The sequence below is a fragment of the Oryza glaberrima genome, chromosome 9 (genome assembly GCF_000147395.1).
Source record: "Oryza glaberrima chromosome 9, OglaRS2, whole genome shotgun sequence".
Lineage (NCBI taxonomy): Eukaryota > Viridiplantae > Streptophyta > Magnoliopsida > Poales > Poaceae > Oryza > Oryza glaberrima.
In genome coordinates, this window is record NC_068334.1 from 13,030,529 (window position 1) to 13,044,714 (window position 14,186).

The following is a 14,186-nucleotide window of genomic DNA, read 5'->3' on the forward strand; positions in this document are numbered from 1 at the left end:
TGACCACTACTTTGAACTTTTTTGGATAAAAGTGGCATCGTATATGCTCTGAACCTACACGGCTACACCATATAAATTGTGAAGCAGAATTAGAGTTCTTCACCCAACTAGAATTATTCTAAGCTGCTTCATCAACAAATCTCGCTGGTGTCTACATTTGCCGCGTTTACTCTAGTCCTCTAGCCACCATCTGTCACATTTCCGGCAACTGAACCATCAACAAATTTTGCGACCCGTAATCTGCGTTCTCATTTCGCCATCCTTCTCCGGTCAGCAAAGCTGTACTCAACCAGGACGGTGACACTTCTGATTTCTTAGTACCGAGTCCAGTTTTGAAGCCTTCAAGCCGTTATCTTAGGCTGCTGACGAACAGCCTGAATTGACTCACTGACCATGTCAAGATAAGCCCGCGTTTAGAAAAAGTCTCTGCTTCAGATTGTTGGGAGTTGGAAATCATGTGAGTTGGTGATTTCCCAAATAGTTTTCAAATACTTGTATAATTTAGTTTCAGTTCCAAACCGTGTGCAGGTTGTAACTATCGGTAGCATGACGATGAGCAAGATGTACCTGAATTCACCAAACACTAATATGCAGAAGGCAAAGTAGGGTAATAAATAAATCAATTCTGTGATGTATGAACTATGATCATGACGAAGAATTTTGAATTTTACAATTTTTGGGACCAATGAACTGAAAAAAAAGAAAGAAAATGTCACTGAAACTACTGAGAAACGCTGTCGAAATCGTCCACGTCGGCGTTCCGGATGACGGTGTCGACGATGTGCTCGATCCTCGCCGCCACCTCGGCCATGGTGGGCCGCCGCTCCGGCCGCTGCTCGGTGCATTCGACGGCGAGCTTTAGCAGCCGCATCATCTCCTCTTCCGCATGCGCCTCGTCGGCGATGCTGGCGTCGAACACCTCGGCCGTCCACTCCTCCTGCACCACCGCGCGCACCCACTGCGGCAGGTCGACGCCGTCGAACCCCGGCACCGCGTTCGCCGGCGGCCTCCCCGTGAGCATCTCGAGGAGCACCACGCCGAAGCTGTACACGTCCGCCTCCCGCGACGCCCTGCGCAGGTCGCTCACCTCCGGCGCGCGGTAGCCGGTCACCCGCTTCAGCGGCACGGCGGCGCCGAGGAGCTGGGCGAGGCCGTGGTCGGTCACGTAGGCGCCGTCGTGCGTGCGGTTGACGACGATGTTCGACGACTTGATGTTGCCGTGGGACGAGCCGGCGCCGTGGATGAACGCGACGCCGCGCGCCGCCGCCAGCGCGATGCGCGCCCGCGACGTGAAGCCGAGGCGCGCGCGGCGCACGGCGCCGCCGCCGCCGTGGAGGAGGGAGGAGAGGGCTCCGGCGCCGACGAAGTCCGAGACGAGGAGCTTCTCGTCCCTGCTGTAGAAGTAGGCGCGGAGCGGCGCGAGGTTCTCGTGGCGGAGCGCGGCGAGCTCGGCCACGCTGTCACGGAACTCCCTCTCCGCGATGGGCGCCTCCCTGAGCCGCTTGACGGCCACCACGGCGGCGCCGCCCTCGAGCGTGGCGCGGTACGTCGTGCCGAGCCAGCCCTTCCCGAGCACCTCGGCCGACGCGTGCAGCAGCGTGTCCAGGTCGTAGGGCACGTCCGGCTCGCCGCCGACGAACACCAGCTTCTTGGCGCCGCTCGCCGTCGTCGTCTGCTGCGACGGGCGCGACCGCGACCGCTTCACTTCGACCTTGTCCGTCCTCGCCACCGTGACCGACACCGGGGACGCGTCCTCGTCGACGTCGGCTGGTCTCCCTTCCTTTCTCCTCCCACGCTTGAAACAGAGGAGGACGATCACCGCGAGCGCCACCAACAACGCCGCCGCGGCGCCGACAGCGATGCCGGCGATTGCACCACCGGAGAGCTTGCTGCTCTTGCTATCTTGAGAAGCTGCCGGAGGCGGCGGAATCGGCGGCGACGGCGACGGCGACGGCGATGGCGGCGAAGTGTTTGTACACGGGCTTAGAGGGCCACCGCAGAGTCCTGTCCCACTGAAGGCGCTCGCCGGCTTCCCGGCGAGCGACGCCGGCACGGCGCCGGTGAGCTGGTCGTTGTTGGACACGTTGAAGAGTTGAAGCTTCGGGAGATCAAGATCGGCGGGGAGGGTGCCATTGAGGCCGTTGTTCTCCAAGTAGAGAGTGGCGAGCCGCCGGAGCTTGTTGAACTCCGGCGAGATGCTCCCCGTGATGCGGTTGCGCGAGAGGTCGAGCCGCTGTAGCAACAGAAGCGAGAAGAACCCCTCTGGCACCTCGCCGGCGAGCTGGTTTCCCTGCAGGTAGAGTGCCCTGAGCTCCCCGCAGTTGCCGATGTCCGCCGGGATCCCGCCGGAGAGCGCGTTGGAGCGCAGCGACAGCGTCCGCAGCGCCGTCAGGTTTCCCACCGTCCCCGTCGGCACCCTCCCTACCAGCTTCGCGCCGGGGAGCTGCAGCGCGACGACACGCCCACCGCCGGCCTCGCACCGGACGCCGCGCCACCCGCACGGCGAGGACGACGACGACGCCCACGGCAGCCGCGGGCCGACCGCGTCCCGGAACGCGAGCAGCGCCGCCGTGTCCGCCGCGAGGTCCTGCCCCGCACCCGCGCCGCCACCGATCAGCGCGGCGCACCACAACAACGCGACGACCACGCCGACCGCCGCACGCGGCATCGTCACCTCGCCGCCGCCCGAAGCAAGCGAGCGAGCGACGGAGTCCAAACTAAAAAGGCGCGGGGGATGGGGGATGGAAGCAAATGGATGCAATGGGCGAGCGCTCTCCTTGTATTATAAGAGGAGTCAAAGGAAGACGACGACAACGACAACGAGGAGGACGGCGACGGCGACGGCGAGAGGGAGGTGAGGCGTTGGAAGGGAGCGTTTTGCAGTATGCAGGGGAGGAGAAGATACTACGTACGCGGCAGAGGCCGACGTGCATGTTATGTGCTCCACAGCTAGCTAGGCGCGGTGGCCGGAGCAAGCACCGCCAGCAAGCAGTAGTACTCCCTCCGTCCAGAAAATAGTACTCCCTCCATCCGTAATATAAGGGATTTTGAGTTTTTAGTTACAACGTTTGATTACTTGTCTTATTCAAAATTTTTTGAAATTATTAATTATTTTATTTGTGAGTTACTTTATTATCTACGGTACTTTAAGCATAACTTTTCGTTTTTTATATTTACAAAAAAAATTTGAATAAGACGAGTGGTCAAACGTTGTAAGCAAAAACTGAAAATCCCTTATATTGTAGAACGGAGGGAGTATGTTAATTATGCTTAGATCATAGTATTATAGTATATAGATAAGCAGTTCCGCTATAGATTGTACCGAAAGTCGTTGGTGTCGCCTGGTACCGCTCATACTAATGTAGATTCGCCCCTGCCAGCTAGAGCCAGCCACTGGCTTGGGCTGAGAATATATGCCTCCCTCCCATTTGGACGTCTCGGAGCCGATGTAGGCTGTGTTCAAGAGGTGAGGTCACCTTCGACACACGCAAACGGAGCAACGTATTTTCTTATAGTTAATTAAGTATTATTTATTTTTTAAAAAATTGATTAATATGATTTTTTTTAAATAATTTTCGTACATAAACTTTTTTTAAAAAACATATCGTTTAGTATTTTTTTATGGGGTATCGTTTAGTAGTTTAAAAAAGTGTACGTGGAATACGATCGAGATGAGTCGGGAAAGAACTCAGCCCTATACGGCTTCTCCGTACGTCTCTCCTGCGAATGATCGACTAGTCGACACGAATTGATATGATTAGTCCATGTTAGAATATTTGCTGGGTTAATTAACCCGTACGTCGTCTTGGCGCTCGCTAGCTAATTGCGTGCACCGCGCGGCGCGCGCACTGATCGACCGATCGGACGGACGTGTGACCGTCCGTGTGTGAGAATTTCTGCGACGCGACGGCGATGGATCATGGATCGATCGATGGGGTAGTGGCAGTGGAGTCGCCGGTTAAAAAACTATGATGTGTCGTCGTAGGCGTCGATCGGGATCGCGGCCGCATGTGATTTGACACGGAAATTCTCGGGGTTTTTGTGCGGGGTGTACGTGCGTGCGTGCGTGTGAGAGGCGAAGGAGAAGGGCGCGAGGTCCGGCCCGAGATGCCGGCCGGTGCGGCGGACGCGGAGGAGGTTTCCACTACGGAGACCGAACGAGGAAATAGAGTAGCGCGCGCGGTGGTGACGCGGATTTTGCGCCCCGTGGGCGCATATCTTTGCATGTCAAAGCTGTTAAAGGTGGTGGAAAATGGAAGACTAAGTCAGCGTGCCAACGTACATTCAGCGCCATGCTATTTGGCGCTGAGGTGTCTAAATTCAGTGCCACACGATTTGGCGTTGAGCAAAAGGGTCAGATTTGAAATAAGTTTTGGCAGCGGTTCATTTGTAAAAATAGTTTTTACAAAGGGTCAAATTATCAAAATTTGTGCTTCACAGGTCTTGTAGAGACTGGTTCCACTCAATCTGTCCACCACCATATAGGTGTATGTTACTTTGGGTTTACATTGCTAAGGCCATACACTACTTAAAATACGATTTTTCTGCATGAGAACCCTATAGGTTGCAGACAAGTCATAACTGTTCTCGTCTGCATAAAATCGTTTTCTGAGGGTGATTTAGGAGCCATGCGGCCAGCTTAGAGAGCAAGTGGGCCCCATGGTCAGATCCACCGCCCTGTCCTCGAGAGCAGCGGTGGTAGGCTCAAGCGGCAGGAGTGAGCGGCCACCACCCCCTCCTCCGATGGGATTTCTCCGCTCCTTTTTCTCTACTCCTTCTCTCCACCTCTTCCCCTTCCCTCTCCCCTTCTCTTCTCCACTGCCGGCGACTAAGACGGAGGCAGAAGCCACTCACGCGGAGACGACGGCCTTGGGGCAGGCGGTAGCCGATACGCGGATCTAGCACCCCAACCTTGGGAGTGGTGGCGGTGGACTCAGGCAGTTGTCAGCTCCGCCGACGGTGGGGGGGGGGAGCGAACGGCCAGTAGGCGGATCTGCTGCCCCCGTCCTCAAGAACGATGGCGGCGGCGCAATGACGACAATGATGGCAGCATGGCAGCTGCGACGACGACGGCGGCGGTGACGGTTGCAACAACGATGGTGGTGGTGGCAGCTGCGATGACGATGATGACAGTAGCGGCCAAGCTTTCGAGAGAATTATGGAGCTAGGGTTTCGGGGGCGATTTTATTCTTTGGGATTTTTTTTCCGCTGAAACTATTTTCGCGTGAGGTCGGCATAGGTGACCGCACGCAAAAATCCCGTTTTCTAAGTGTAACGCCCCGATTTTCGTTCGGGATTAAAAATCATTTAATAATGCATTTTCTAGAAATTAAATAAAAGTTAAATCAATTTAATCTGGTGAAATTATGGAGGAAATTAAAATTTCCTTTAAAAACCATTGGCCGAGAATATTTTGTAATATTCTCTGTGCCCTAATGTACTCTCCGGAATTTTCAGTCAATTTTCGGAGCTCAAGAAGTAATTTTAATGGCACAAAGTTCATTTAATCAATTAAAATAAATAGAAAACCAAAGTTAAATCTCCCCTTCCTCCTTGGGCCATTTTCCGCCCAAGATCTTTTCCCCCTCCTTGGCCCGCTCGCCCCTCTCTCCTTCCCTCTCGGGCCGACCCCTCCCTTCTCGGCCCGATCGACTTCCCCTAGCGCAAAGTCTAAATAACCCCCTGGCACTCCTCCCTCTCTCCCTCCCCGATAGGTGGGCCCGGCGACCCCACCTGTTAGGCCCTTCCTCTACCTTCGGCTTCCCAGGCCGAAGCCGCCATGGCCGGCCATTGCCGCCCACGCCTCGTCAAATCCGGCGCCTTCCCGCTCGCACCCCTGCTCCCAAACCGAGTAAAATCGGTTCCCCACCACCTCCTCCACCTTTTCCCCCATCTCCCCATAAAAATCGGCGCCGGTTGACCCCCGTCACGTGCCACGTCGCCACTCCACCACGCCGGCCGTTGCCGCCCATCCCGGCCACGATTTCCCCTCCCAGAGCTATAAAAACCCTCCCCCGGCCTTCCTTTCTCGTTTCCCCTCCTTTCCCGAGCCCGCCGCGCGCCCCCGCGCTCTCCCCACGCCGAGCCGTGCGCCGCCGCTTGCCGTCGAGCTCCAGCCGGTCGCCACAGCCGCTCCTGTCGCCGCCGCGCCACGCAAACACCGCTGTCGGCATCGCCATTCCTTGCCGCACCCCGTCCACCGCTCCTCTTCCCCAATCTATAGCCGAAACGCTGCCGCCACGCGCACCATCTCTTTCCTCCACCGTCGCCAACTCCAGCCACGCACCACCGCCACCATAGCCGTCGCCGCTTCGCGCCGCCAACATCGCCAGCTTCTCCGCCGCATGGGCAAGCCCGGCCACCGATCCGTTTTCCCCCTTCACCACTGAAACTCCACCTCCACTGCCAACGAGCCGCCACAATCTCTACCGCCTCCGGCCATCCCTCGCCGCCGCTCTAAGCGACCTCCGTCCTCACGTCCTCCTCCGGTAGCATCGCGGCGACGATAGGGAGCCTGGCATCCCCTCAAACAAGCTCCCCGTCGCCGGTGCCCATCCTCCCTGCTTTGAGAGGTGAGCTCCTCCTCTCGTCGCCGGCTTCCGGCCGAGTTTTCCCGCCACCTCGTGCTTCCTCCCTTTTCCCTAACCATTCCACCGCACTCCCCAGGTCGTTCTGGTCCCCGGCCGTCACTCGTCGCCCGTCGGCTGCCGTTGGAGCGTCGCCGTCGTCCTCGCCCCGGGGAGCGCCGCCGCTATCTTGCCTCCGTCCGGTGCCTTGCCGCTTAGTGAGCATCCCCTTCCTCCTCTCCTTTCCGCCACCCTTCGTGCGCCCTCTCACGCCGCCACTCGCCGCCGGTGGTCGTGCGCCGCAGCGCGTCGTGTCTCGGCTGGGCCGGCTCTGAGCCGTGCCCGTGCTCTAGGCGCCCTGCCCTATGGCCGCCCGTGGACCACCCGTGGTCTCGGTCCACGGTGCCGCCCCGGCCGCGGTGGACCGTGTCCACCGTGCGCCCTCCCCTAGTCCCGCTGATGTGTGGGGCCCGCCTGTCGGCGCGCCTTTCCCCTTTGATGACGTCAGCAGTGCCTTTTCCCTTGAGAAAACAATTAATATTTGCGTCATAAATCGATAATCAATTCTAGAAATTCTTTGTTTACTTATTATGTACTGTTTTCTTGGTTTTTATTAGAGTTTTTTCCTCGTTTGCGTGCCAGCATGTAGAATCCGTTGTTTCGGAAGTCTGCGGTCGCAAAGGAGAAGAGTTCGGAAGATCAAAGTGAAGAAGCAAGGCAAGTCACACATTCCCCTTGAGCATGTTGATCCCAATTTACAAATATTTTATCATTCGCAAATAAACATGCATTGTTTTGCTAATTACATGGGATCAGGGTTTACCTATCTGCTCGCTTATGCCATATTATTTGATATATGTCCTATGTCAACCTTGGGTAATAAATCGACTAGCTCGTGTTACTTATGTGACACAGCTAGAACTGTTTGCTTAGCCATGCTTAATTACCACTAGCTCAGTTGATGAGATAATTACAGTTTTAAACCTGTTAGTATCATGACGAGTTGCGTGCTCGAGACACCCGACCATGTTGCATTGCTTGTAATTATCCATCTAAAATGCGACTGAATTGTGGGCTGTGGGTGCATGGTTTTGCGAGTCACACCCATGGCAATTAAGGACCGGTTCACGGGAAACTCTGGAAGACTTACAGTGCTTACCACAAGCGGGAGCGGGTAACTGCTTGATCTGAAGTATAGCTCGACCCTTTCCTAGGCACCGGTGGCGAGGATGGGCGTGATGGAGTTGGGTTAGTCGGGGTGTCTGGTTGTTCAGCTGCCGGATTTACCGCGGCGCACGAGGGGACTGCCTGCTGCCTTGCGAGGAGTGGGGGTAAAACCTTAGCGTGGTGTGGATGGTTAGGGGAGAGTTATATGAAGGGTCTTGTCACAATCACTCGACGTGGTGACGTGTTCATCATGGGCACATGATGACACGGTGACATGCCGGTGGATTGTGTCTTGTGGGTACAGTTGTGCACCTCTGGCCAGAGTAAAACTATTCGAATAGACGTGCCCGCGGTTATGGGCGATCGACCAGATTCACCGTGATTAGTCTCACCCTTAATAAATTGACCCAATGCACTATAGTTCAGGTGGGTTGGTTGGATCTGTTCAACGTGATGTAGCGTTGATCAGTGGAGATTTAATATTACCTTAATTACTCAACAGTTTTACTGTTTTGCTCAATAAAATGTTTTACAACTGCCTTTATACAAATAGCCACAAACCGTCCTTGTATCCCCTTGCACATCTGCATCATTGGTGTGGCTTGCTGAGTACGGCGATTGTACTCAGCCTTGCTATTATTCCCCCTTTTCAGAAGTGTAGTGCTTCTGAGCTGAAGACGAAGTTAGAAGACCAAGGCTCAGACCCCAGTTGAGTTTTGCTTGTGGAGTGGAGCTGAAGCCCCGCTAGGATCGCCTTTTTTCGCTGCTACTGCTTTCGTTCCGGTGTGAGGACTAAGTGCCTCTTCTGTAAGTATTTTACGCTTTATTTACGTTTGGATCTGTTTATTACTTGTCGTTTTGTATACCCTGGCTAGTACTGGACAAGGATTTAATACACAAAATAGTATGAAATTTTGGGCTAAATTTCTGGGCGTGACACTAAGGCAGTTGCGTTACCCGCATTGAAAAATGTTTTTCGAGGACACCTGCGTGCAAGCGGGCCACCCGGCCGCATTCAAATAACAATTTTTGGCTGCATGAAAAAACAATTTTTTACTAGTGATGAAAGCTTTGAACTATACTGCTTTAGTAAATATAAACTTGTTACTTGTCTCTTGGATCAGTCTCTGTTTATTTATTTATATATATATATATATATATATATATATATATATATATATATATATATATATATATATATATATATATATATATGTGCTGTGTTGTTCATTTTTTTCTAAGGTAATGAATTAATAACCCAGCCTCTACATCGATCCATAGAGGATGTACATAACCTATATTGTGTCGGTCATCTAACGATGTGTATCCCATTTCACGTCTTCTACTAATATCAAAAGAAGGGTATTACCTTATTGCGAAGGTTACACTTATTCCAAAGTGTAGCACTAAAAGTATTGCATTGTTCATTTACATCCTCTGCAAATAGTGCTCTGATGAAAAAGTTCCAGCAAAATTACATACAATACTCTGATGGAAACATGTACAAAGGTAACTGAAATTAGGTTATTAGTTTCCAAATTATCAAAAACATTTGTTTAAGGACGGAATGTGAGCCGCTTAATCTAATTGGCTCGATTTGATCTAGCTCTAATTTAGAGGATCTTTTCCGCATTTACATAACCCTCAACAAGTCATTGGTCCTTTTGATCTCATCCCTACAACTCAATTTCGTGTAAAACATTGATCACAAAGTTTGTTTTTAGTGAGTACTTATCGCACTTCTCAACGATTTCCCACATCTTATAAACTTCCAGCATAGTATAAGCGAAGTTGCCTCTTATGTTCTCTTTTGTTGAGTATGACCATATGAGATTTAATATTTTATCTATAATGTGTGTTCATCGTCATGTTTATGTGCAAAAGCTAAAGAGGAAGTACCTCTCTAGTGGTAGGGGTAACTTCGATCATCACAATGAAGGTTTATGGGGCATGAGAGATTGCTAAAAACTGGATACATGCATAAAGTTGGAAAGGAAAAAAAAAACTTCTGTATGAAATTACGATAAGAAAAGACCAGTTAGTTGTGATATTATTTAATTTTTCCCTTCTTAGATTACACGGAAGACAGAAGTGCATACACACGATGACACAGCTTATGGGGCGGGGAAAGACATGCGTGAAGTAACCAAACAGATTCTATAATGGCATGGTGCGCCATTATCATGGTTTATTGCCTCTTCTTATCTTCGCAGTTAAGGCTGTCTCTAAATCGAGGGGTGAAAAATTTTTACGTATCACTTTGAATATACGGACACACATTTAAAGTATTAAGCATAGTTTAATAACAAAACAAATTACAGAATCCGCCTGAAAACTGCGAGACAAATTTATTAAGCCTAATTAATCTATCATTAGTAAATGTTTACTGTAGCACCACATTATCAAATCATGGAGCAATTAGGCTTAACATATTTATATCGTAAATTAGTCGCAATTTGTGCAATTAGTTTTTTAGCCTATATTTAATATTTTATGCAGGTGTTCAAACGTTCGATGGGACAGAGTGAAAAATTTTAAGGTGGGATCTAAACAGACCTAAGAAAAAAAAAACAGACAATCGACCAACGGTGAAAGAAGAGAGACGTGGAGAAAAACTGGGCTGCCGAGAGGCCGACAGCGTGTCATGTGGAGGCGGCTAAAAGTCAAGCTCGGAAGCGGAAACAGCGACCCACAGTTGTCGATCGGTGAACGAACGTCAGTACGTACGTGGCGGCTCCCCGGCTCCCCGTCCGTGTCACCGTGCAGGCTCAGTAACTGACTTGTGTTCTGTCTGTGTTGGCCTGGCCAGTACAGTACTGCACGTACGTCAGCCATATGCATGGGAACAGAAAGCTGAGACACGGCCGAAGATACGGGCACCACCTTGCCCGCGCTGCGGCTGCGTGCGACCGGCCGATGAGAAAGACGGCGACGGCGAGGGAGACGCGCGCGCGCGGGCGGCTGCATGTATGTGTATGCGCGACATGAGATGCAGCTTGAATTGCTCGCCGCCAAATTAAGTCTCGTGTCGGCCGAGGAAGGAGAGCCACACTGCTCTGTGCTCGCTGTGCGCGTTACTCGTTGTCCCTTTCCTCCCGCTTCAGTGCTTCACACGGAGGCGGAGCCTTTTGACGCTTTCCGCCGCGCGATGGAGTCTGAGATAGAACGAGTCCGACTCCGAGCGGAGCGGACTCGAGCTGCTCCGCGCGTGCGAGGCGAGACGACCCATCGTTTGGGAGTTGGGCCGCCGGCCCACGCTAGGCCGGTGTGGGCTGGGCTGGAGACCTGCTTCCCCCCTCAAGCTCGAGTAGTTCGTTGCCAACTGCCAACCGCAACAGGAGTAGTACCATGGCCATAAGGCCCGACGGCCCAGCCCATGGCAAGGCCCAAGCATGGCACATCATGATTGGTGTTGAGCCCGTGCTGGCCCGGCCTTGACAGTTGGGCTGATGCCTTGGCACGGTGGGCCGGTCCAGCACGGCACGGTCCAATGAACACGGAAGAAAATAGTTGACGGATCCAAATAAACTCAAATTCAGTCATATAATACACAACCCAAAGAGACGAAATGCAAAATAGACTTATCCAACCATATAATACACGAGCCAAAAGATGTGGGAGGAAAAAATTAGACGTATTCTTAACGAAGCACGATAGGATGTCGTGCCTTCAGGGCGGCCCAACATGGACCGAGTCTTATTGGATTGGTGCAGCCCGTGCGTGTGCGCGTGCACGGTATAGCCTAACATGTAGTCGGGGTGTGCCACACTGACTGATCTCAGTCTAGGCCCGGTCGTGTCCGGGCTGGGCTGCCCATTTGGTCGTCTCATAGTTTGCAGCATACTTGCACAGTGCAGATTTACTTTGCATTTGCCGCTTTGCGGATGCATGTTATGTGTACATGTGTGTGTTTATGTGAGTTTATCTATCCTCGTTCCGTGAAACAAATGTGTGGTTGTGGTGCCTTCTAGCATGTCAACAAAGTAGGGGTCGGGTTTGGAAGCGTTATCCGATTCACTGTTTACGTTTCGTCAGAGATATCTGAACACGTTGTCTGCGTGGTAATCTACTGTTCTAATTCCGTGTTCTTTCTTGTTGGTTCACGGCACACCACTACGCCAGCAGACCAGCTTAGCTAGTAGTCCTCGAGAAGCTGGGAAGCTTGTCAGCCTTGGACTTGGGTCGTCGACTCGTCGTCGTTCCCTACATTTAGACGGCACGTACGTGTTCTTCTACGATTGGATGATATCTTGCGAAGAGCATAGGCCTATTTATTTTTCTACCCTATCAATTAATTGGTAGTGCCAAAATCTAGGCAAATTTTGGCACTACCAATTTTTTGTAGGGCAAAGTTAGCTGGTCTATGTTTGGTTTAATACCAATATAAAGCTAAAATTTAGTATGAAAGTGAAGAAGATTCTAGAATATAGCCAAATTGAACGTGGTCACTGCCAATTGTTTGGCTTCAATCCTAACTAGCACGTTTACTACTAAAGTTACCAAAATTTTGGTAGGGCCATGTTTTGGCTTTAATCCAAGTCGGCCCTACATCAACACCTTCTCGTTGCGTAAGAACGAAGAACATCACCAATCCAAACCATTTATCCCCCAATCATTTTGAATGGTTTTTTTTTGAATGGAATATCCCCACGATCATCATAAAAAGAAAAAAATTAATCCCAAAAAACCTGTATATTTTGAATGCTCAAGAACCGTACGCGTACGTATGCAAAGAGCATGGTCAGACAACCGAGAAAAGCAGCCACGGAAATGAAGTGCACAAATATCTCGTGCAATTAATTCACGACGTGGAAAATACTCGAGGCAAAGAAGAAAAAAAAGGGGGAGATGATCAGATGCATATCTCTCGCAATTAATTCACGATGTTGAAAATATATTTCATTGAAAAAAAAAACGCGGAGATTTGTCCTTGGTCCAGATGGATAGCCAAAGCCAACCGTGGCGTCCTCTTTCCCCACTCCCCCAACCGCCAAAACGACTGCTGGGAAACCGCCCCACGTTTCCTCCCTCTCGCGCCATCGCCGTCGCTTTCCCGCCAAAAATCACCTCACAAGCAAGCGAACCCTGACCATCTCTCTCCAGTCCCCCCCCCCCCCCCCCCCCCTCTGATCTTCTTCTTCATCTCTCTCTCTATATATATCAAGTTTCTCCTGTGGCTAAACAACAACAAGAACACCTGTGTCATCACAACAATTGAGCTGCAGCAGCAGAAGCAATTGAGATTTAATTCCATGGCGATTTCGAGGTCAGCTCCAATGGAGGAGAGGGATCAGCTGCAGGGAGCAAGAAGATCAGCGGTCGGGGATTATCTGGAGCAGCAGCAGCAGCAGGATGGAGTGTACCTGATCCACAGCCAGGTGATGAGGATCAAGAAGGAGGAGGAGGAGGCCAGGGAGCTCCTCCTCAAGCTGCAGCTGCTGGAGACGCGGCCGGCCGGCGGCGGCCGCTGCCCGGCGACGACGCTCCGGGCATCCCGGTCGCTCTCCCCGCTCCGCCGCGCCGGCGGCGCCATCCCGGTCGGGGAGTGATCGATCGATCGATCGATCGATGATGATCTTTCTTTTTTTTTTTTTTTGTGAGATCGGAGAGTTAGTACCTGATGCCTGTCCATGCTGACATGCTGTTTACTGTGATGTCTATCTGCATGGTTCAGAGCTTTAGCTGTTGGTTGTAGCACACCAGATGTACATGTTATTCCCCTCTCTTGTTTGTGTTGTAAAATATCAGTGATCGAGTTTACTTACCTTGCTTATATCTTAGCAAAACAATCCTTGGATGTTTCCGTGCGGTGGTTCTTGATTTGATCATTCTCCGGCCCTCCTCTCTTCAGCAACTCTGTTCATATTGTTCATGAATTAGTTCAGACTTCAGACTGCAAGGTATCATTATGCCATCACAGTCTACAGTCTACTAGCTCATCAATAGTTAATAGTCATAGAAAAACAAAATATTAATGAAACTTGGGGAAAAAAGGGTCATACGGAATGAGGTTGCAAACATTGACAAGGAACTAGGAAGCAATTAGTCATTTGGTGCTGAACCTGAGAGGTTAATTACGTGTACCTTTGACATGGTTGAAGAGCTAGAAGATATGAGACTGTTTGAGTTTGACCAGTCGTTTCTCCACCTGGAGTTGCTGACACGGCAGTCGACCGGGAGGAAGAAGGATCCATCGGCTTCGCGTCGCCTGACCTCCACGTCGCGGCGAGCAAAAAGCTAGCCGACCTGCCCTGGCTGTCAACATCCACAAGATAATTGAGCCGCTTGGATTTGGATGCTGTGTTGGAAAGACAATTCATGAGAAGAAAGTTCTAGAATTAATGACAGTGATGGTTTCCGAGACCATGGCTGAGACACGTGGCGCCGGCCGGAGGGGATCTTGAGGACGACGATGCCGAAACCGTAGACGTCAAAGTGCACACCTGCCGGACA

The 14,186-nt window shown here is 51.5% G+C and overlaps 2 protein-coding genes across 2 annotated transcripts; one reads left to right on the forward strand and one right to left on the reverse strand.

Annotated features, from left to right (window-relative positions):
- Window positions 1-585: 585 nt before the first annotated feature.
- On the reverse strand, window positions 586-2,880 carry LOC127784205 (probable inactive receptor kinase RLK902). The gene has a single exon (XM_052311395.1). The coding sequence runs from the start codon at window positions 2,666-2,668 to the stop codon at window positions 722-724; it is 1,947 nt and encodes a 648-aa protein (XP_052167355.1). The 5' UTR covers window positions 2,669-2,880; the 3' UTR covers window positions 586-721.
- A 10,017-nt stretch (window positions 2,881-12,897) lies between these two features.
- On the forward strand, window positions 12,898-13,497 carry LOC127784964 (uncharacterized). Its single transcript, XM_052312392.1, has one exon. It carries the CDS (start codon window positions 12,986-12,988, stop codon window positions 13,280-13,282), a length of 297 nt encoding a protein of 98 aa, XP_052168352.1. The 5' UTR covers window positions 12,898-12,985; the 3' UTR covers window positions 13,283-13,497.
- Window positions 13,498-14,186: the final 689 nt, after the last annotated feature.

Bases quoted from the DNA above. Each gene is read 5' to 3' on its own strand.
- LOC127784964 (XM_052312392.1), top strand. From the start codon at position 12,986: ATGGCGATTTCGAGGTCAGCTCCAATGGAGGAGAGGGATCAGCTGCAG.
- LOC127784205 (XM_052311395.1), bottom strand. From the start codon at position 2,668: ATGCCGCGTGCGGCGGTCGGCGTGGTCGTCGCGTTGTTGTGGTGCGCC.